Source organism: Pieris rapae, chromosome 4 (assembly GCF_905147795.1).
Source record: "Pieris rapae chromosome 4, ilPieRapa1.1, whole genome shotgun sequence".
NCBI lineage: Eukaryota > Metazoa > Arthropoda > Insecta > Lepidoptera > Pieridae > Pieris > Pieris rapae.
This window is the reverse complement of record NC_059512.1, coordinates 6,106,109-6,128,794: the sequence shown is the minus strand read 5'-3', so window position 1 is coordinate 6,128,794 and position 22,686 is coordinate 6,106,109. Positions and strand designations below refer to the sequence as shown.

Sequence of the window (22,686 nt, the reverse complement as noted above, 5' to 3'; positions counted from 1 at the left end):
TTCAGAAACAATAATAATGTATGTGTTTTTTTAGGCTTTATTTTAAATCAAGTAGGTGTATTAGGTAAAGTAGGGTAGGGCCAATAAACTAAATCTAATAGTATAATAAAAAAATAAGTATGCAGTTAAAAAAGATGTAAATGACCATATGACGAAACTTTTATTATTTAACTATTTTAGACATAATTATTTATTTGGTAAGGGAGTATATTTGCCCAGTAACAGGGTCCACAGCAAGAGAAGGTGGAAGTTCTGCAGCTATATCCGCTAAAGCCTCCCAACGAGTGGACCGGCTTTCAGACTGTGTTGGACTTTCATGTTCTAAAATGTTCTTTACCTCGTCCCTAAAACATTTAAATTAAATAAATCGTTCTCTGTAAAATAAATTAACAGTACTACTGCGCTATGAAAACTGTACAATTGCTAAGGACCGTAAGTATTTTATTTATTTGGTACAAAAAAGTTTTAATAATATAAAAAACTGTTATAATCTAATAATGTTAGCCTATGCAGTATCTTGTATCAGTGCTTCTTTAATTTAGATAATAATTAACAAACAAATTTAATTATATTAATTAATTTTAGATAACAAATAAGATTAGCTTCTAACTTACGTTTCTTCTAAATCTTCATTAATAGAAGTTTCATTAGTTTTATTGTCTGCTGGTGTAATTTCGTCTTTTATTGAAACATTCTCAGGTTCTGGTTCAATCCTTATAGCAATTGTTTCTTGTGATTCTTCTAATTCTTCAGGTTCTACTACTTTATTCACTAAAACGTGATCTACTACTTCGATAAATGTTTTAAAATTTTCCTCTGTTTGTACGATGTTTTTCTGGCTATCATTGTTTATACTATTGTCTATACCTGAAATGATTGAAATACATAGAAATATAATACATATTTTTTATACTTTAACTTTAGAAAATATGGTTAAAGTCGAATTTAATATCTCATAATTAGCCAACATCTTAAGAAACGGTTGTATGCGGTGGTGTTGACACCAATTTCATATTGTGAAATCCCGATGAGATTCTACGAAGGCGTCACGACAAGAGATATTTATGTAACTACTAGCGGATCCGACAGACGTTGTCCTGTCTACACGTCTTTAATTTCAAAATTTCAATTTTTAATAAGCCATTTTGATGAAAATTATTATTTAAATGTTATGACAATATCTAACGATCCAGCACATGGTCACACACGATATAACACAATGATAACAAAACTTTTTTTAAATTTCGGACAGACTAAAATTAAAATTCGAATATTATTTAAAATTTGACACTGCGATGGTAGCGCCGTCTGTCGGATCCAATGTAAAACATTCCAAAATCAACAACAACTAATAAATTGAAAATTAATTAAAAAAACATTGTCCAGCGGACAAAATTGTGAATCTAAACCATTCCCAGATCCCCTTGAACACACACAAAAAAATTCGTCTAAATCGGTCCAGTCGTTTAGGAGGAGTTCAGTCACATACACACGCACACAAGAAATATATATATTAAGATGTATAAAATTTTGTGTGAAACTAAAACTCGTATTAGTTATTGATTATTACGACCTGTCATTCTTAAAACTTAACTTATCCAATGCTTATGAAGCGATCATGAGTGATGAGCAAGAGTCGATTTCCGAAGTAAAAAAATACTGTTAGGAAATACCAAATTCTCATTAGGCAAAATTTTAAACCACACTTGCTCTAGGTCTAATTTTAGCTAACTTAGCTGTAACACAGCAAAAGCAATGACAATGAAATAAATTTTCTATTTAAATGTAAGTAATTTTATCAAAAACCGGAAGTTTCGACCACATAAACATTAGGTTTACTAAGGTTCATAAAATACTATATACCCAAATACGTTAATTCTAGAATTGCGTTTTGTGAAACGTTTAGGGAGCGAAAGTAATATTAATTTTAGTAAGAGGACAAGTTCAGGTGCAGGTGATTGACCGCCAGTCTAATCGCTGTATTATGGTAAGTTAGCGTTTCTATACAATTCGAGTAGAAAACGTGAATATTTTCGGAAATAATTTACAATATTTTTATGCTTAGCAGTGATAATAATAATAATTCAAAATGAATGAATAGAAAACTAAAATACAATTTTAAAATTTGGTTCCCGTTGCAATTTAGGACTTTCAATGTTAGCAGCATTTATGTGATTTGCGATAGTTACTTTTATTCGTTGAGCGAGGATAGCACCAAGCTCACGCACTAGGCGCCAGATTAAATTTTTTATTAGCGCCTGTGCACTTGTACCCCACCGCCGAAGAGTCTCTACCGTAAATGGAACATAATTAATGTTCGAGGAAAGACATATTTTTTGCCGTTTATTATTTTTCTTCTACCCTGCGGCTGCACCAGGTTTTGTGCTTGTCCAAGGGAGGTGAGACAGGGCTAATATCTCCACATAAGTAGCATGTATCATATCAAAGCCCATCTCATTCTCCAAGAGATCAAAGACATCCCATCCGGCCGTATGCGATCGACCCTAACGATGCCAGTTGGCTCCAAAATGGTTGCAAATATTCTAGGCGGTGGGAAGAGAGCGTCGTATGATGTTGAGCGTGGTGTGGCGAATAAAACGACAATGACTTATATGGCAATCTATTGCCCAAAACCAGGCAGCCCAAGGCTACTTACTTCAATGCCACAAATAAACTTAAACTTGGGCACTCATAAGCGAAGGCAATTGGATTCGAAGTGATTCAGTGTCATAAAGGCTGCCAGTGTTTGGCGAAGGATAAGCATTAAGTTAATGACCGACCTTAGACCCCGCCCGATCAGTCTTGTTTGTACTGTTGCCTTATACGTTGTCTATTTTCTGGAAAGAAACGCTGGAAGACTTAGGTACAGTTGTTATCATGCGTACCTACTATCAATCCGTCAATTCGAACAGGGAACGATGCTTAAATCCAAGATGTTTCAAAACGAACGTTTAAAATAGAAATCAATTTTCAAATTTCACAGAAGTTTTTAAAAGATTATCAAAATCATGATCAGAATAATTCCATAGAGGCCAAAACGAAGAAACATGTCTTAAATTGAAAAAAAAAAACAGAATTTTAAAATAAACAGTGCAGTGAGCGGTTATATCTGTGAAATTGATGTTTAAATTTTGATATTGATGAATTAAAGCATTTTACAAAGGCTTTGATAACCGGTGCCTCTAAGAGGTATAGCGATGTTTTTTTTATGATTTGTATTAATTTGTTGTAGGTGTCAAAGTCTCGCCATCATACATTTATCAAAATTTAAAGATCAACAATCAAGTTACATGATCTTAGAAAGAGCAAAAAGTAAATCATCTGATTCCTATCTCAGAATACTTTAATCACGATACCAGACGGTATAATTTGATTTTCAATTTTTTATCCAAAAATTTATTGATCTCCTTGATGACAACCAACTCCTGAACTTCGTAACATTTGTATGTTAATTTTATGCCTCTGATTCTATAAAATTTTATAATTAATTCACCTTGTTGAAAAAAAGGCTTCATTAAATGAATTATTGACGTCAACTCTAAACAACACATCAAACTCTTTAATAAAGAGAGCGATAAGTGTGTGTAGTGGTCTCACAGCGGCCATTAGTGCCAAAGCCATTTGTGTTGGTTCAACAATAGTTCACTTAATTTATTATACGTTTTACTGATTTCGGAAAGCATGTATTATTGAATATAATTATTATTGTATAATCAGAACTTTAAATTACTGGCTAGTATGTCTGATAGAAGAATCGGGCATTGCATTAATATTAATAGAGCACGTTAAGTCTTTTGAAGGATGTCGTGTAAAAAACAATAAAAACGCTCTAACTTTAGGTACTAGCAATAATGTAACAATACTGTAATTTCTAAGTAAAATTTCTTTAATAACAAATTTGCATTCTATTATATATTTATTTATTTATTATGTGTGGCAGACTATGCGAACTTGAAAAGATTGTCCCACCACTATAACGTTTTTGTACCATTTTCTTGCAAATATTATTATTATCAATGGCGTTTTATTTCTTAATTATGCATAACTTTATTGTATTTATATGTGTTTTCACTTTAATGTAATATTAAATTGCACTGCCATTACCATAGATTAATCTTGAATCAAGAACATGTATCAAGTCATGCAAGAAAAGCATTTATTAATTCGATTACATACCCAAACATATTTTTATTCTTTTAAATGCTATATAATTCTTAAATCCTAAGCTTCAGAAGAAACTAAAGATTAGTCTTAAAATAAAATAACTGTATGTGATAAGTAAATGTTCCGTTCATTATTATTAATGTTCAACGTTTACCTTCAGAATTTAAAAAAAAGTATTCGAAGGTTACAATGAAATTAATTTAAAACACGATGTGTACTTAAAAGTAGAAGGTACATATATTAGTAGCATAATAAGGCTGGTTTATGCTTAGTTTTTGCATATCTAAATACCAACTCGCTTTAAATAGCAAATTGCGCCCTCGCTTTTGTTTCCTTTTCATTTAAATATACATTTATACAAAGTGAGGTGTTTGCAATGTCACGTTTGTTTATTTCGTTGCTATACCAGCTACCGAGCGTATTAACTAAAGTGCTTAGTTTTAGTTAAGTTGCCTTTGTTGCTTGAGGGCTGTTGAGGGCCAGTTTTTTGATCCGTAGTTAACTCAACTATTGGTTAAATATCGTAACTGTTAGTTAAATATCAGCAAAATGCATTTTTTGATCCGTGGTTAGAGTAACTAATGCTAAATATCTAACCATTAGTAAAAAATAAGTACTCACTATAGGAAGGGTAAACAAGATGATGATAGCTGTTTGTCACAGAAATCAAGCTATGATAAATACGTTTATTAAAAGAAAAAGCAAAAAATGAAATGAAATGTGGCGGAAAGAGCGTTTGGAGTGTGGAAAAGAAGGTTTCCCTGGATAGGGTCACAATTAAGGGTGGCTTAAAAAATGTACAGGCTATCATTGATGTATATTGCATAATATATGCATACGAAAGAGGGAATATCGATAGAAGAGCATTAAGCAGAGCATTAGCATCATTGCTAGCTACAGAACCAGTTGTAGAAGCACTTGTTTACATTATGTTTAATCTCGTGGCACAGTCTGTAATACCCAAGAAACTATGGTGTTTTGTTATTGAGAGTAACAAGGATACCTTATTGCATATGTAAACAATCACATATCTATTTGCGAGATTTTACGAGATAATAGAGAGGGATTTTCCAACTAACCGATTAGCCCAAGTGAAAAGCTTTATTTGCCTCTGATTGATTGTATATTAGCTCGCGAAAGTGCAATTAAAAGACCATCAAGAAGCAATAATTGATTTAAAAAAGTTGCAAAGCATACTTATGCTCAAGATACTAACAAACCTTTGGCTGACCAATTTGAATCGTTGTTTAAAAATATAGAATTATAACTTGGTAATTGTAGGTTTTCATTTATTTTATCACTTTTCGGAAGCATCTCAGTAGAATAGTGGCTGTCCAAGCTGAAGTGATTCTTGTGATTAACATCTACATTCTGGACTTTTTCCTCTGCTGCATAGTGTCCATTATTTGTCTCCGATTTGGCGCCATCTAAAAAGAAATTAATTTAGATTTTTTGCTAACCCAGCTAAATAAATTGTTACACACGTTTTTTGAGATTCAAATTCTCTAAATCCCCATGAAATGTTTTTAAGCATCTATTTTAACATTATTTAATATTTAGTTGTCTTAATATTCCTTTTACCCTCTTTTCCATAAATGTTCCATAAAATCTTATAAAGTCATTATGTAGAATTTTATACCCAACAACATTTTTACTAGCTAAGGTCAGAAGATACTATCTATTAAAAGCAGTAATTTGTGCTAACAGTATTAAGTGTACTCTTGATTGACATATAGACACCTAAATGCTTTACGTCTCATGCTATGCTATAATTAGATATTGATTCAGTCTTTAGTTGAGCTATCAAGATTTTAGAACCTATATGATACAAGGTTACAAAGAAAATATTTTTAATTAAGATATTTGAGGCTATCACAAAGATCTAAAATAGTTATACATTTTGTAACAATGCATTCTAATTTGTATAACAAACTTTATTGGTTTTTACAGCTTAAATTATGGCGAATTCCAAAAAAGTTATAATGTTTTATTAGTTTCAGAAATTTAATAACAAAAAAGTGGATTTGCCGAATTTCGGAGGCCCATCAAATAGAGATTTTATATTATTTTTAGAGGTTTTAAATTGTCCTTCGTTACCTAGATACAGTAGACAAAGGCATGCATGTAAAAAGTTTGCGATAAGAAAAAGTAGTATGTTCGTTAGATAGATAGTAAGGGGTGGTAAGTCATTGTTTCCGACGAACACGGTTGCGGCCCTTAACATTTCCTCGAAGGAAGACGACGGCATAAGTAAGATAAAGTTTTGAGTCATTTTCAAGTCAAAAATGTACAGCCACACATTTGCTATATAATTTATTTTTAGTGTTAAAAATTTAAAATGATAATAAATAAATTGTTATAGATATACCAATTAATTTATCTAATATCATGCAGGAATCCAAAAGCTTGACTTAGATTATATTATTCGAGTTTTAAAAAATAAATTTATGTAACAAAGTGTTACATGATACCATGAAATTTATACTTATTAATGTGTAATGCTTATAAACAATTTTTATAAGGTTGCATCGTAGGTATCTAATTAACGCTAGCCGTGAGAAAAGAAAACTGAACAATAAAAATATTGCCTAGGCAAGAATATCCTTTCAGGGCTGGAAAGACTAGTATTGTCTTTTATTAACATTCCTTTTACACATTTAAAGAAAATACTTTTTTACCGGATTGAAGCTATGTATTATTGTAAACTTAAAAAAAAGTACCTTAAACTTTAAGTAATAAAATTCACAAGTGAAGGTTTTTAGCAATTACTATTAACAAGACAGCAGGTTCTACAATAAGCGATATCTTGTTCCATTTCATTGTGTAAAGGTAAAAATAACACAACTTGTTTAGTACAAAAGAGTTGTTCGGTTACATATATTATAAAGAATAAGAATAAAATTTTCAGTAATTGAATAAAATATCAGAACGAATCTATAATGTTACAAACATTAAAACAAAACAAAGTGTCAACTGGAATAAATTTGTCGCCCCTTTAGTAAGTCTTTTAGTCGTCGTAACATGTAAGTAGTATTTAATTAAATATTTCGCGTAATCTAAACTAAAATGCTCTATTATATTTTGTTTGTTGTACCTGTTGCATCACTCTGAGCGTCTTTCATAACTGGAGCGCTGCTGGTGCAGCCCATGGTGTGTGCAGCCTTATGCCATTTTCAATTTACGAGTACGTGTGGGTAAGTTTTGACTAGTACGTCACAAGTCTGCGAGTTAACTACTTGAACTAAACTCGACTGCGCACTCAAGATTGTATCGTATATATACCCATTAGGTACGCCGTACGGGAGGAACAAGCCCACTGAGCTGACCTCGCCACTCACAACCCCCTTCGCGTTTTTCAAATTAAACGAGTGTAAAGCATTCTTCCACATTGACGCAATTACTGGTGAGATTTTGTTTTTCATACAACCTTCGTGCATAAATTCTTTTGTTGAAACGAAAGCCACTAATTATAATAACTTAGCACTTAACTCTATAGTAAAAGGTGTAGTAAACGATCTATAAATAGCCACTTAATTCAATAGGAAAAGAAATCGTTAAAGATTAGCGATAAATTATTTTATTTGATTGTAATAAAGATATATCAATATACCATTTCTATTTATTACTCACAAACTGGAAAACAATCAGTAGCGCTACAACCTCTTAAGGTCTGGGCCTCAGATTTCTGAACCTGTCATAATCATTTTTCAATCTATAGGCAAGAAGGTGATCAGCCTTCTGTGCCTGACACACGCCGTCGACTTTTGGGTCTAAGACATTTCGGTGTCCTCACGATATTTTCCTTCACCATTCGAGTGATTTTCAATGCGTACATAGAAAGAAAGACCATTAATGCTCTGCCGGGGATTGAACCTACCACCTAGTTGAGAGTCGCACGCTGAAACCACTACTGTTACTACTCACACTGAGCGACACATTACACATAAGCAAAAAATTTAATTTTTAAATACATTTAATAAGAATTTTGTAAAGCATATTTTTGGTTTAATACGAACGATACGAAAAAATGTATGAACAATTACAGCGAATACATAAATCAAAACAAGGCAAGTTTAAAATTATAGGCGAGCACAGGGACACGGGCCTGCTTCAGCAATTACTAGGTCCCCGCTGAGGGCAATGGCTTCGATTTCAACAGCTGCTCCGAGCGGTAACCTGGCCACCTGATACGTGGCACGCGCCGGGGGGTCCTTAGGAAAATCTACAACAAAAGGTACATTATCGATACCGCTTCCGTAGTTTAGACTTGCACGCACGTAAACGCACTTGTTTTGTGTAGGCAGTCACTGTTTCGATTTCCGAAGAAAACCAATTTAATGTTTCCATCACGAAGGATTTAGGCAAACGAGTTTGCTATCTACTAACATCTGGGAGAAAAATCTTGAGTATAACGACCAGATATGAGTAGCTAATAAATAAATACTACTATAATATTTATTAATATTAACAGTTTATTAGGTATAATTGAGGCACCAATAACTCGTTTTCGGAGGTAAGGACCCAGCATTAGGTATTTACACAAAATGTTGCGTAGTCCCCCCAGCCAACACAGCGTATATTTTCTATTTTATAAATCGACTTCAAAAGAGTTAATCGATCCGAAGTGGTGGAGGCCTGATGACCTGTAACACAGGTGCACAACCTTTAACAGGCATCAGTCTCACTTAAGCAATAGTAGTTTGCTCCAAAGAAGTTTTTAAGTTAATCTGCTTCAACTAGAGAACTACACATGTGGAATTTATAACGTGATATCGTTGAAATTAAGTATGATCTACTTAGGGCCAAGATATCCAAGTGTATGTGTTTAATTTTGATCGTGTATGTATGTTTGTCACAAATTTCTTGAGAATCATGGTTTCGTAGTTTTTGAGGTAGGTATCTTATATCGCGTTTTTCTGAAGGGTACATGTATAATATAGGTACCAAGGTAATAATAATGCCTGCTATATTTGAAAGATGCAAAACAAATACAAACGAATGTTACTACCTATTTTAAAAGCTTACATTGGGCATATATTTGATTAACTACTTGAAAGTCGTCTAAATTGGCCAAAAGAATAGTGGTCTTAATGACGCCTGGTAATGACGACCCTCCAGCTTCTAAAATGTGCTTCATATTGTCCAGTGCTTGTTTAGCTTGAGCTTCAGCACCGCCGCAGACTAATTGAGCTTGTTGATCCAACCCGAGGACTCCAGATATATATAGAGTTTTGCCAGATAGGATTGCTTGGCTAAAATATTTAATTTAATTCGTAATTCTCTACTTTAATTTAGAAAAGACAGATATACAGACATTTTATTTTCATTACATCTAATTTTGCTAACTATAAGTTGTCTGTCAAGACATCTACCAATGTACAGCCATCTTTTATTATCTTAAACGATGTAGGTAATGGCCCTGGCATTGATAACCTTTGAATAGCAATTTAAAGAACACTCTGCCATACTCAGACTCGTACATTAAATTATAATTACAATTATAACCTTAAGAACGGTTAAATGCGGTTAAAAATTAAAAATATCTGTTACATTTTAGTAGATAATGCGTACTTCCCACCTGTATGGTCCAACGGGTTTATAAATTTCCGGAGAAGTCACGATAGTTTTGGTTACTTTGTGCGAGTCAGATCCAACGATTGTGGTCATTTTAGTTACTCGTTATACTGCACGTCTATTGGTTTACTTTATTCTGATACCGTAATTTAAATAATATGAATAAAAATTTGACTACTGTCATGAATTAATTTTGATGATGTTTGGTGTCACATTAAAATATCGTACAAAAATTACAAGCTGTTATTAAATAAGGTAAAGGTTTTTATGGACATTAGAACTACTTATATACACAGACCAGAAGAATGCTTTGCTATAATATATCGTTTGAAACACCGTCTACTACAGCTGTATTGTTATTGTCTAATATATTTAGCAATTTCATTATATCACTGCCATTACAATTTCATGTACGGTCCCCTAGCTTTAAAATTGTCAGTGTTATGATTATAGTGACATGTAGGGTCTGATTTGTAGGTTTCTGGATCATTACCCAAGAAAGAAATAATAAGATTTTGATATAGGGCCCATAGTGAGTTGGTTACCCTCTTACGGGCAGTCTTCTGAAATTTCTGTCTTTATCTGCTAAAATGAACTCTAAAGCTGGCGCCTGATGACATTCGACAGTTGACACATTATTGATGTTTGACGTTGATCAGGATTTATTTATTTTGAATTTTGATTACTTAGCTTAGACTTTCTATTAGCTTATTATAAAAAAGTCGTTGAAAACCTTTATGATTCTGCATTTTTTATTGTAATATTCCAAAAGATATTTTACTATGGAAGAGCAAAATATGGTAAACATAAGAACTAATAATCGTAACATGCTGCAATTAAACCGTCGAATACATAGGGACGAAATCAATGATGTTCGAAGATCGGTTAGTCGGTGAGAATATTTTATCGGTTATTACAGGGCTGAGGCGTCTTGAAAATTACATTATGTTTTGTGAGTGAGCTTTACGTATAACATTTTGCCTAAATATTCAACATAATTTTTACAACGCATCAAGACTTAGAAAAATATGTAATCTTACTTTAATAGTTATGTCTGCCGTTTCATTTTGATCTAAAGGTTGATTTATAATTTAACCCCTTCCTGCATTTTGGTACAAATATGATCCACACCGTTCTTTGATCAATATTTCCTGTTTGAATAAATAAAACTTCGTTTTCTACAAGAAGGATCATAAACGGTACATACGCTTCCATACTAAATACTAACAACACCATCTTTGAGTAAATAGCTGTACTAAAAATGAGTTGCAAGTTAGAAGGACATATTTCGACCGGTGCCCCGCGTAACTGTCTTTTTAAAATTCGTTTAAAAATAGTTATCATCCCAATTTCTATTAGTAAAAATACGTAACGTTGGTGAAATATTACAATTTATCTGGACAAGGTAAGGTTTTCTGTATTTTTATGATTTTACTCTGCGAAAATGTTATTTTAAGGTTTGGACTAAATATGAGCCAACATGCAGAAATATTCCTTTTACTGTTGGTTTATATTTGGTACATTATGCATTAACGTAATACTTGCGGACTGTGGTTTTTTATTTCAATGAAAGGCAGCAGGTTCGATTATCGCATAAAAAATATTTTTTTATAATTAAAGATATAGAACATTTATTTTTAACATCAATAAATACCTATGTGATTCAGGCTGAATGCAATCTAAATGAACAACACCCCATTCGGATAAAATACTAAGAGACTAAATTTTTAGATTCATATTGTTTTGTTGTAGTACATATAATGGACCCAATAAAGTTTTGTGGTGGTGTACATAAATACCATCATTCAAAAACTTCCTAACGGCACCACTGATGAAAAGGTTTCTGATTATGATAACTACAGAAAACGGGCTAGGAATCGGCCACCTATAATACTTCCTGAATCAGATTCTGACATGGAAGGCGACATTCCATTATCAGAACTTACCAGTACCAGTTCACGTGCTAACAGAAACGCAAAAACTAGATGGAGGGACAGCTTTTTAGAGAAAACAGAAACAGAAATTCAGTTCTTAGGCAATACCAGCTTGCCTGCTGATATAACGGAATTAGAGTTATCATCCTGTAATCGCTTTGAAGAAATTAAACGTTTCTTACATTTCAATGATAACTCAACCCAAATTCCCAAAGGTCAGGTTGGCTATGATCTATGACCTACGTTGGCAGCAAACCCATGACCGAAGTGAGACGTTACGATAAAAAAGAAAAAGTGTACCAAGCTATTCCCCGACCAAAGGCTGTCACGACATACAACAGTCATATGGAAGGTGTGGATCTGTTAGATGCACTTCCTGGTTAGGCGGGATCCAGATCTGATCACACAAATTTTATCACCGCATATTCTTTCATCTTTTAGATACGACGACGCTCAATACTTGGCTGTTATATAGACGTGGAAATACTGACGCTGGTGCATGGTTTCCCCGTAGCAATTTCAAAGTAGCTGTGGTGGAAGCCCTCACTATGCCCAACCAATAAGCCCAGCACAGTCACCAAACGCGGATCCTGCAATCTTATCGAAACTGCAATGCAGGAGAAGAAGTCCAGAGGAGCTATTGCAATAATGCCATCTTTCTGGATTCGAACTGGATGTTCGTCTTGACCAGCTGGATCACTTGCGTATCGGGTTATCCAGGTAGCGTTGCAAAGTGCCTGAGTGCAAGGGTATATTCCACATGCTATGCAGGAAATGTCAAGTTAACTTATGCTTGAATGAGAAGAGAAATTGTTTCCTGCTGTTTCATACTATTTAATACTTTTTTTGCAATTTCTGCTCATTGTGCCATATTTGAACCAAAGTGGAAAAACCTGATTTTCTTACATATTTTTTAATAAATTTTAATTTGTTAAAATACGTGTCTTTTTATTTATTTTTTTACGTAACATATATTTTTTTGGCTCGAAAACAAAAAATCATGCAGGAAGGGGTTAAACCATAGAAGTCATGATATTTAAAACACATCCAAGTCAAAATGTTTGCTGGTCCACCAGAGACTTTTAGAAATGCATTTTATAACTCTATAATGTCTGTAGGTATACAACCGAAGGTGTTTTAGATATTATTAAAAAGCTAAAAACTAAGACATCCATAACATCAAAGGAATTAAATCAGCTTAAAAATGCTCTTATGGATGAACAACATAATATTGAATTAGTACTTGGTCTACATGGGGCAATTAGAGGCATTGTGGGAGAGTTAACAGGTTTGTAAATATAATATTATATGTTAATAATGGCATATTTACTGCACTATGGCATATCTTGAGATAATAAATTTTGTATTTTTCGCAACTTCTTGATTTTGCCATTGAATAATTTTTAATATCCTGATAAAAGGGAGGATGATGCTTAAAACAGGTCAACTTAATAATTAACTAATAAATGAAAAAAAGTGTTGTTATTATTACCACTTATTTGATATATAGTAGGTAAAAAATAATTATTATTTCAGGAACTGATATTAAGAAACAATGTGCTGCAGCAGGATGCCTATGTAACTTATCTACAGGAGATAGTAAGGCTTGTTTTAACATCTGTCGAGCTGCTGGCACCTATTTAGTGGCAGCTGTTGATAATATGGCTGCAGAACTAGCAGTAAGATAACAACCAAAATAATATCAGAACCTTTATGTAATAATATATAGTATAATATATGTATAATAATTGTAGAAATTCTCAAATCATGTGAGTCATAAAAACCATAACAGAACAAGAAAATGTCTGAATAGTCAGGTCCAGAAAAGCTCAACTGTATAAAAGGCATTATTATTGCATTGTACAGTAGATTTAAATTACTTATTAAATTGCAGGTGACTTGTGTATGGACTTTGGGAAATTTGGCTGCATCTAGTATGAAGACATGTGACATGTTAATCTCACAAGGAGCTTTATCAAAAGTAATAGACATTCATCCAAATAATGAGTTACAAGATGCTTGCTTGTATGCCCTCAAACATTTTGTTTATCAACTAGGAGACCAATTAAAGTATGTTCTTTTTCTTAATATATACATATATCTGTTACTGTACTTTCTATAAAAAAAATCTATGTTTTAGGGTAAGTGATCTACACACTATTGTTCAAGCACTGTCAAAGTTCCAGCTAAATACTGAGTCATGCCAATTATTATTTATACTTTCCTGTCATCAATATTTTACTGAAATCTTAACAGAAAACATAATCTTATTTCTGTTAAATCATTTGATAAAGTACATGGAGCAATATCTATTATGTACACAGGCAAAACCTTGTTGTGAGTTAGTGTATATTTGCAGGACTTTAGCAAATACAAATGAAAAGATATTTGAATACATTTTAGACTTTATAATGAAAAAGAATGCAAGTGCTTTATGCAAAAAAGTATTATTAATTGAGAATTCATTTGTAAATAATTCACTACTGTGGTTGTTTGGTAACATTTATAATACCTGTAAAGATAATGAGTTTTTCACTTTAATAGCCAGCTGATTGTAATTGAAAATGTTGTTATTTACTTGTTTGAAGTATACAAAAATGAGAAATAAGCTTATATGTATAATTTTTTTAACCTGGTTTTTTAAATTATAGCTAAGGCATACAGAAGATCCATGATATTTAAATAAACAAATTATTTTTCGAATTACAAAAGAAATATTTTATTCACATGAGAAACTTAATATTAATATGTGTATATACGAGCGAGATACACGTCGCCATTAGCCGTCACAATTTTAGTCAACTGTGTTCACTCTAACATGCATCTATTGTCATATCATTATAGTAGATTGTATAGTCAGTAAAACAACAGTGCGACAGTAAATATAATTCATTTATTATATAAGTAATTAATAATTATTTACGATATTAAGAAATAAGGCTACAGAATAGTGTTTAGATTACGTCAACACTCTCACAAATGCAGCTAAATACAAGACTAATTTTATACGTCATTGATACTGTTTCTATGATGTTTAACAAATGATCATCCATAATGTTTATAAATACGTCAAATTATTGTTTGGAGCATAGATTAATACTAATTATTATATTTTGGTATTACTATAGAATTAAAATGAATAGAAATATTTATGTATATGAAATTGTCTTAATACTTTAGGGAATATTATAACATTATTATATATTTAAGGCGGTGCCTTGCGCAAAAACTACAGCAAAATGCACAGGACGATTACAAGGAATGATGGAGTGCGACATATTCAAAATTGTATTGCTTCCGTGAGGCACAAATAATAATCAAATTGCAATTACATACCTACCACCTATTTTGCTATTGACTTTATCTAATAACACCTTTTATTTTCTGACAGTGACTTTTTCCTTTTAATAACTCACCAATTGTATTATTATCTACTTCAGTCTACTTATAAATTCAATTATTGATAAACCTTTTTATTAAAACTGGTGTCAATTGACTTCAATCTCTAATATAATAAAAACGTGTGTTGAAACCGTGTTATTTGTGCAATTACTACGCTACATTGATCGCTCACTACGTATTGGAATAACAAGTACAAGTTTTTATATATGTTGGTACAAATCACAGCCTATTTATACACTATTTTACATTTAATTGTATTACTCAGACCACAGAGCAACTTATTGTGAATGTGAATTTAAGGGCTTTCCCAAAGCGGTCCCAGCGTTTATATTTTATGTTTAGCAATGAAATATTTGTTCCCCGTACAAATATCCATAGTAGCATATTACTGTGGCTTAACATAAATTTGTTTCATATAAAGTAAGGTTTAAAAGCAATAGGTATATATTTTCAAGATGACGTTCGGATATTGATAATGTTTTAAAATTCAATAGAGCTTGGAATGGACGAATATTTCGATATTTAGCTGTCTCGCCACTAAAATGGAATGATAATAAGATTTGACATATTCACAGTCTATGAAATAATGATAACATTTTTAGTCTTGAATTCCATATTCGTGCTATACTAGCGAAAAGGCATTCTCAATTAAGTACTGACAAAATAATTATAAAGCTAACACGTTTTTAAATTTGGCAGCACTTTGTCAAACGTTCAAGTTTCATAATTTCACCAATGATAAACAAAAGCTATATTTGTGAGAGGGCTCCGTTGCATTACGTGTGGTCGGACGCGTGTTTGCGGTGCGGGCGACGAGGCCGCGGCCGCGCGCCCGTTACCGACGACGATGTGTTAACTGAAACCATTAAGTAGGAGATTTAGAATTTTAAGCCAGATGTACATAAATTTCATATTGGAATAGTCAAGAATTTTTGTTAAATATGTAAATTTATCACAAAACCTTTAAAACTAACTAAAAAACTGCGTTTACACCAATCGACGGAAGACCATATTATATTGCGGATCTCGCCTGACTCTCGCCACTATTAACAGGACGAATCAATAGCATCAATCAATTAAAATCAAATGAAAAGGTCCGTGTTTTGAGAGAAAATACGTTCTTTTTTCTTTATAGCAAGGCCGTTTCCATTAAAAAACGAAATGTTATGGGAAACGGACGCTCAGCTTGTGATTGGTCTACTAACCGTAGACGTGTCTACGAAATGTATAAAATGATACAAAATTTAAATTAAGTTTCATCTTTCTTGCGTTTACAACCGACAACTGTATTTTTTTTTCAGAATTAAAAGATGATAATTTAACACATAACTTTTGTTAGTATACGTGTTTATATGTATTATGTTAGTTGGCATATTCAAGAACTTAGAACCCCATTCTCACCATTTCCGTGTGGAATTATTTTAGTGACCACAATTTTTAATTCGGGATAAGTGGCTTCAGGGTTGATTTTCTGTAAATTATCTGTATTAACTGGATTTATTCGTGGGTGATCTGAAATCGAATAAATAAAACAAAATAATCGGAAAAGTGCAATAATAATGGCAAGTGCTATTCATACAGACGAATATAGCTGTAGATAATGTCAATGACTTGTAGGACGATCGCGGCATATTAATGTCTATTACATAGACAGTTAATTTGTAATTAAAAAAATAACATTTGTTTCTAGCTTGTAGCAATAAGTTTTTAAGTGTCACTCAGCATTAAAAAGTAATCAGTACCTACCTTAATATGTATTTATGTTAGGTTCGTTACCTGTTTCATCCGGGCTCTTTCCAGTATGGGACTCTCCGTTCAGTGTTTGTGACTTTTTAACTCTTTCTGTATATCCCCGCCCTCGCAAATCTGTGAAATAGCCTTAGGTCCTAAATGTACAACGCGATGCGCTCATGATATTTTAATAAATACAGACATAGTTTTGCACCTGTTTCATGGATAAGGCATAACTCTTCAGTTATTTTCTTAATATAGTACTGTCATTTGTATCTTAGGATAGTAATGTAGATTTATCATAAGGTACCAGTGACTTTGCTTTGGTACTTAACTTCATTTAAACCAATTTTGAACAGTCAAAAGAGGATTGTTCTATTTATGTAAATAACTTACTGTGAGCATACGCGGGTGGGCGGGGCTGCTGTGGGAGAACAGCGAGTGCTGGAAGTGTGTTGGGTCGTCGTTGTCGTCCGCCACCTCGCATGCTGTACTCTCTGTGTACATAAAACACGGGTTTAATTCCAAGATTCTGTAAGTTTTAGTATTCTCTGGTATCCAGTTTATAACATCTGCTCTTCAGGCATGACAGAGGTATTTGAAGAGTTGTATAATAAAATTTGACTTACTCTCTCAAAGGCTCTCTCCAAAAATCTGTTGTATGGAGGTATGGGGCTGGCAAGGTGGGAAAGCCAAATGCGTCGACGGCGCCTGCGCGCATCAGCGAGCTTTTCATGCACTGCAACTGTATGTAGAACCATTATTACCACCACCTATCTCTCAGTCTATCACTTTGTCAATCAAATAATATTGGAGCATACAAGTATGGTATTAAAAAAGTAAAATTATACTTTATATTTGTAAGAATTTCGTGTATCATAAGAACATTCTAATACAGATTTTTCTATAGACCAACATAACAACAAACAAATTACATTTAAATGCTACAATTAGGTACGCAAAATCGTGCATTTGTGATTCAGAAGAGTAAATCAATGAAGTGGAACCTCAAAGTTCATTTTACGTACAAAAATACGGTCTTATTCATAAAGATACCTAAACCATTACAACTTATAACTTTAATTAAAAATAATGGTTTGTAGTGTAAAGGCTAGGTGGTTATGGAATTAGAGGATTTAGAATATAGTAGACTTAATAGTTTATATTTTACTTTTATAAACTTTTCATTGATTTACCCGGTTTCAGGTCTATAATAACTCCAAATGGATTCATCTGTCTAAATAAATGTTACTACTGCAAGGTTAAGGAATCATCGTTAGGTACCTAAGTAATACGACAGTCACGAAGGTTCTAAAGAATACACACAAAGACTAACTAAAGTCAAGTAAGGTAACGAATAGTCGGAAGTTATATTTACAGAAACCAACAAAATTCATGACTAGTATAACTAATATAACGGTAATAGAACAATCATGAAATTTGGTGATTTAGGCGACACGCACACAAAAGGATAGTTTGTGACGTCACATAGTTCACTCACTGCGGGCTCGCTCCACCTACTCTGCCTTCGCCCTGCCATTTGCCTAGTATTAGCCGTAAATCGTATTAGCTAATTGATATGAGTGAAATGTCACAGGAGGAATCAGTATTGTTACAGACGATTAAAATATGCGTATATTACATTTAAAAGAAAATACATTTTTGATTAAAACGTGTTTTAATAATTGTACGACAGCTAGAGGGATGCTTTGATAATTATAAAATCAAAAAAAATAATTTTCTGCTGTTTTCACAAATCATTTCTTTATAATACCTAGGATATTCACGTGTTATATAATCATAACTTTGCTTTTGCGACCATCTATTTGTAATGTAACGTTGGGGTTTTTTTAAAGTATAAAAATAAAGTTTTATGAATTAAAATTCAAAAAATGATCCTAACCTAGGATAAACGCGTTTTAATCAAAGTTTTCTTTTAATCGTATTTGCGTTCCCGGCGGCAAGACCATGACTATCATTAGCTGTATTAGGCGCGGCGAGTGGCGTTCGCGAACGTACGTGCGCGTGGTGTGCGGGCGCGCCGTCGAATAGTAGGTTGGTGACGCCCGCGCCCCCGAGTACCTCTCTGCGCTGCCGCTCGGCGTCCGCCCGAAGCCGCCGGACCAGCCGCTCTGCTTCGCCAAGTCGGGCGCGTAGAGCTCCAGCGCTTTCACCTTCCTCATTTTCCGTTGCTTCCTCCTCTAGAGACCGCAGCTTGCTGGCATTAAATAATGTATTAGAACTAAGTCCACAGAGCTACAAGATAAGATCTACTAGATATGACAATTTTAGAACAGAATAAGGTTTAGATGACGGGATCCCCTCGCCGCTCCGTGCTTTGTCCACCCTGCAGAAACAGACGGCATCTTATTTAATATTTAATGCTTTAAACTGGTACTTTTTACTTTAACAATAACTGTTTATGATACGGTTATGATACAATAATTAGATCCAGTTGATATGGATGTAATAATCTAACCTGACACACGCGATAGGATTTGAACCAAAAAATGCACAATGCGTTTGCTTCCGACGTTGAAACGATAAGCTTCAATATGTCTACAACCCAAGGACCGAAATGGAATTTAGAAACATTGTATGAATAGGCATACTTGGCTTGTTCGTCGACAAGGCGTTGAAGTCTCAGTAAGTCGTGGGCGCAGGCAGTAGCCTCGCTTCGTGCTGCTGTTGCCTCCTTTTCCAACCGCTCTACATCTCGTCGCAGAGATGACACCTAACATTGTATTGCATTTATTACTACATATTTCTCTATTCATTTTAAAATGTATAAATAATATTTATTATAAAGAGCTTGTACCAGCTTTAAGGCTTAGAAGAACGTCTAAGATATAACGAGATATAATAAAAACAAACCCCTCAATCAAAAGTATTATCAAGAATTTTTTTAAACTCTTTTGTGATACAACAGTTACTCGTTAAGATCTTAATTATGGCTTTTACAGCTCTTTATCTGACTAAAGTCCTTAAACTTGCCTGTAAATATTCTGATCACGACAAATTATATTACCTCAAGTAAATTAAAAATATTTTTGAATCTCACCAGGTTTTCGTTGTCATCGCTAGTCGAGCAATTTTTTGCAGGCTCTTTGTTGAATATCAATTGAAATTGTAAGTCTGCAAAATAAGTTATCGTTATTTAAAAAGTTATTGTAAGCAAAAATATAATTTTTTTCTTTAATTTTTAAATTTTTTTTTATTATATTTATTTCTTAATGTAGGTGAATTGTCAACCTCTGTTTCTCTCTCGCAATGATTCAATTTCGGCGTGCAGGCCACTGAGCATCAGACGGTGTTGTTTCTGCAGGAACCGAACGCTGTGCTCGAGGTGGGCGATCCTCGCGACCGGGTCACCTCCACTGATGTAAAGCCCGCTGCCATTTGGCTCTACGGGTGTCTTTTTCACCTGAAATAACATTTGATAGTTTTGATTCAAACTAGAGTGAAAAATATCTATTGTCAGTTAAATAAAATTAAAAATAAACACGATTTAGTAATTCTCAACGTATTTGTTGTCCACACTTTAACTACTCAATTCGGTCATTTTTGTCTATGTAAATTTAAGGTATATTTCAAATCCTAGATCCAGGTAGACGAAATCGGAACGATCAATTGCTAATATCGCTAGTAACAATTGGGTACAACACAATACCTTGCAAATACACAAAGAGCAATGAAATCCTTCACAATCACTGACTCATGATTGTGCTTTGTTTAGTCTCGATATGATCTAAGCTGTTTTAATGTTAGCTAGTCATTGTTATTATCCTAACTAGTTTTATTGTCCTAACTAGGGTAGCTAAGTATTATGTTTGCCATGTCACAAAAAATCTTCTTACTAGATATATCCACTGAATATTATTGCTTTACTAATGATCCGCAAATTAATTCAATTTATGTCTTGTAACCAGTTCCTTTCATGTTATGAAAATTTTCAAATATTTTGCATATAATACTTAAGATGTATGTAAATATATCGAACTAGGTACTTACCTTTCCCTGGAGCGAAGCGAAAGGCACTCCAGGCACGAGTACCTTCGAGGCCATCGCTGCACTTTACACTAAGAAAATGCACCGAAGTTAGCACACGCGCGTTCGCGGAGAGAGCGATTCGACATTTGCAAGTGATACGCGTAATACTAAAAATCTAGTATTCACAAATAGTATATTGACCGTGAACTTTGTGAGATGCTAACACGACGCGAAATTCACGGTTTTTTTTTGGTTCTATGGGGTTTTCGAGGTGGGTTTTCAGGTAATAGCTTGCGAGGGGCGGGGGGACGGTATTGATCGCGCCGTCGCACACCGGGTGTAGTGCTGACTCACAGATCTTGTCACTGCATGGCGCTGTGCCAGGGGATCGAGTTAACTCGGTAATCGCTTAATTTTCACTATCATTAATTAATACGATTTGAGTATGCGGCTGCATTGTCTGCCAATCTTTCAAGAGGAGCTGGAGAACTTATTATCAGTAGTAGGTGCCCGCTGAAGACAGTATCATATTATTAGTTTTACCATACACTTTCGGTACATGTTTCACTTTCTATGCATATTTTTTAAAGGAAATTTTAACGTTCTTATTTCTAAACATGCTCTCAGCTATTAGTTAAATGTTTGTCACGCTTATTTATTTTTATGGTAGGTACTACAGAACCTTGTTGCTTCGCACAAAATATTGAATAGTTTTCGTAAACTTATGATTAATGAAATAAATAAAATAAAATCTCAGATAGAAAGCAATCTGAGATTGTGGATTGTCAGACCGTGACAGTAGATCGATCTCCTATCTGAATCCCAATAACCGAACTCTACGAAGACAATTTTGGCGACAGATAGAATGCAATCTCTTCGCTCTTTACACTCATATTTGATAATCAATATAAACCAAATTAAGTAAATAAAACCATACAAATAATATTAAAATATACATATCTATGTTTAAAATATATTAAATAGCTTTTAATTATTTTAAAAACTGGTGTAAGTTAAAATCTTAAGATAGGATATTGGAATAGTTGACTGTCATTTTCATACAAAGGTCTATCCACATACCTACACCGATCCGACCTACCATGGATAGCTTGTATCGACAGATGGATACAACAATCCGAGGATTAGTTATTGGCACACTTTTTATAACATTTGGATTAAGATGTCTATCTCAGATGGTCAATAATGGATTGAGATATGTTATTGGGTTTAGGCGTAAAGGGTTAATGGTTGTAGGAACTTTTCACGGATAAGGTTTTATTAGCAATTACTCGTATTAATTTAATATTTGGAATGACATAACGCTTTTCTATAAAATTATTAATACACGTAAGTAGGTATTAGAGACTATTTATTATTATGGTAAGATACAAAAATTAAATTAAATAAGGGGTTTCCCATATATAAGCGTATAGAGCGTATCAATTCTTAAAATGCCGGCAATGCACTTACGAGCCCTCTGGCATTGAGAGTGTCCATGGGCGACGGCCCTTGGACGACGGCATAAAAAAAATATATAAACTACACGATTGTCATACTTCTTGGCCGTAGACAATTTTTTAAATCCCTATTTATATATAAATTTATTGAAGCAGGGTGATGTTTGGTTTGATTTTATAGTGAGTCTGATTCCGGGGAATTGTCTAAACCGACTAACGGTTCGACGGCGCCGAAAGGCTTACTGTGAGTTATTACTTGTTGTCCAATAATAAATCGTATGATCCAATAAATCTGAATTGTATAACAATTTCAATATATTTTACTATTCTCATATCATATAGTGGCTTCACCTTGCAACTGTCTTTCTTGGATTTTTTTCTAATATGTGCACAATTAACATTTCCTGTTCGAACAGGGAAGGAAAACAATGTGA

At 33.5% G+C, this 22,686-nt stretch overlaps 4 protein-coding genes across 12 annotated transcripts; 1 reads left to right on the top strand and 3 right to left on the bottom strand.

The window, feature by feature from the left end:
• Positions 1-120: 120 nt before the first annotated feature.
• Positions 121-7,628, bottom strand: LOC110999804. Of its 2 annotated transcripts, none has more exons than XR_006750174.1 (4): positions 7,259-7,628; positions 5,381-5,591; positions 615-867; positions 121-344 (listed from the first exon to the last, which is right to left on the bottom strand). XR_006750174.1 is itself a non-coding variant. In XM_022269036.2 (4 exons), exons 1-4 carry the CDS (start codon positions 7,311-7,313, stop codon positions 191-193), a joined length of 669 nt encoding a protein of 222 aa, XP_022124728.1. In that variant the 5' UTR covers positions 7,314-7,625; the 3' UTR covers positions 121-190. The 2 variants fall into 2 exon arrangements, 1 of the variants encoding a protein (XP_022124728.1); XM_022269036.2 differs by having other exon boundaries at positions 5,385-5,591; positions 7,259-7,625.
• Positions 7,629-8,039: 411 nt separating this feature from the next.
• Positions 8,040-10,166, bottom strand: LOC110999808 (2-iminobutanoate/2-iminopropanoate deaminase). The gene is made up of 3 exons (XM_022269040.2): positions 9,743-10,166; positions 9,190-9,416; positions 8,040-8,386 (listed from the first exon to the last, which is right to left on the bottom strand). The coding sequence occupies exons 1-3, from the start codon at positions 9,829-9,831 to the stop codon at positions 8,244-8,246; spliced, it is 459 nt and encodes a 152-aa protein (XP_022124732.1). The 5' UTR covers positions 9,832-10,166; the 3' UTR covers positions 8,040-8,243.
• A 237-nt stretch (positions 10,167-10,403) lies between these two features.
• On the top strand, positions 10,404-14,365 carry LOC110999782. Of its 4 annotated transcripts, none has more exons than XM_022269008.2 (5): positions 10,404-10,630; positions 12,791-12,960; positions 13,209-13,351; positions 13,567-13,742; positions 13,813-14,363. In XM_022269008.2, the coding sequence occupies exons 1-5, from the start codon at positions 10,521-10,523 to the stop codon at positions 14,222-14,224; spliced, it is 1,011 nt and encodes a 336-aa protein (XP_022124700.2). In that variant the 5' UTR covers positions 10,404-10,520; the 3' UTR covers positions 14,225-14,363. The 4 variants fall into 4 exon arrangements, with proteins under 4 accessions (XP_022124700.2, XP_045483935.1, XP_022124701.2 ...); XM_022269009.2 differs by having other exon boundaries at positions 10,408-10,622; positions 13,813-14,365; XM_022269010.2 differs by having other exon boundaries at positions 10,604-10,690.
• A 181-nt stretch (positions 14,366-14,546) lies between these two features.
• LOC110999817 lies at positions 14,547-21,190 on the bottom strand. 5 transcript variants are annotated; one of them, XM_022269049.2, is made up of 10 exons: positions 20,817-21,187; positions 20,058-20,229; positions 19,867-19,940; positions 19,418-19,539; positions 18,825-19,023; positions 17,435-17,550; positions 17,202-17,302; positions 16,851-16,952; positions 16,476-16,586; positions 14,547-15,930 (listed from the first exon to the last, which is right to left on the bottom strand). In XM_022269049.2, the coding sequence occupies exons 1-10, from the start codon at positions 20,868-20,870 to the stop codon at positions 15,851-15,853; spliced, it is 1,131 nt and encodes a 376-aa protein (XP_022124741.2). In that variant the 5' UTR covers positions 20,871-21,187; the 3' UTR covers positions 14,547-15,850. The 5 variants fall into 5 exon arrangements, with proteins under 5 accessions (XP_022124741.2, XP_022124742.2, XP_022124743.2 ...); XM_022269050.2 differs by having other exon boundaries at positions 16,851-16,940; positions 20,817-21,185; XM_022269051.2 differs by having other exon boundaries at positions 18,888-19,023; positions 20,817-21,183.
• Between the last annotated feature and the right edge of the window lie 1,496 nt (positions 21,191-22,686).

Coding starts and splice junctions, on each gene's coding strand:
- LOC110999804 (XM_022269036.2), bottom strand. CDS start 7,313: ATGGGCTGCACCAGCAGCGCTCCAGTTATGAAAGACGCTCAGAGTGAT. Junction 868..5,384: donor TTCAAATTGGTCAGCCAAAG/GTTTGTTAGTAT, acceptor CAATCATTTCAG/GTATAGACAATAGTATAAAC. Junction 345..614: donor AATGAAGATTTAGAAGAAAC/GTAAGTTAGAAG, acceptor TAAATGTTTTAG/GGACGAGGTAAAGAACATTT.
- LOC110999808 (XM_022269040.2), bottom strand. CDS start 9,831: ATGACCACAATCGTTGGATCTGACTCGCACAAAGTAACCAAAACTATC. Junction 9,417..9,742: donor AAACCCGTTGGACCATACAG/GTGGGAAGTACG, acceptor TAAATATTTTAG/CCAAGCAATCCTATCTGGCA. Junction 8,387..9,189: donor TAATCAAATATATGCCCAAT/GTAAGCTTTTAA, acceptor CTTTTGTTGTAG/ATTTTCCTAAGGACCCCCCG.
- LOC110999782 (XM_022269008.2), top strand. CDS start 10,521: ATGGAAGAGCAAAATATGGTAAACATAAGAACTAATAATCGTAACATG. Junction 13,352..13,566: donor ATATGGCTGCAGAACTAGCA/GTAAGATAACAA, acceptor ATTAAATTGCAG/GTGACTTGTGTATGGACTTT. Junction 13,743..13,812: donor CAACTAGGAGACCAATTAAA/GTATGTTCTTTT, acceptor TCTATGTTTTAG/GGTAAGTGATCTACACACTA.
- LOC110999817 (XM_022269049.2), bottom strand. CDS start 20,870: ATGGCCTCGAAGGTACTCGTGCCTGGAGTGCCTTTCGCTTCGCTCCAG. Junction 17,303..17,434: donor TGGAGAGAGCCTTTGAGAGA/GTAAGTCAAATT, acceptor TTATGTACACAG/AGAGTACAGCATGCGAGGTG. Junction 16,953..17,201: donor CCCACCCGCGTATGCTCACA/GTAAGTTATTTA, acceptor TTAGGACCTAAG/GCTATTTCACAGATTTGCGA.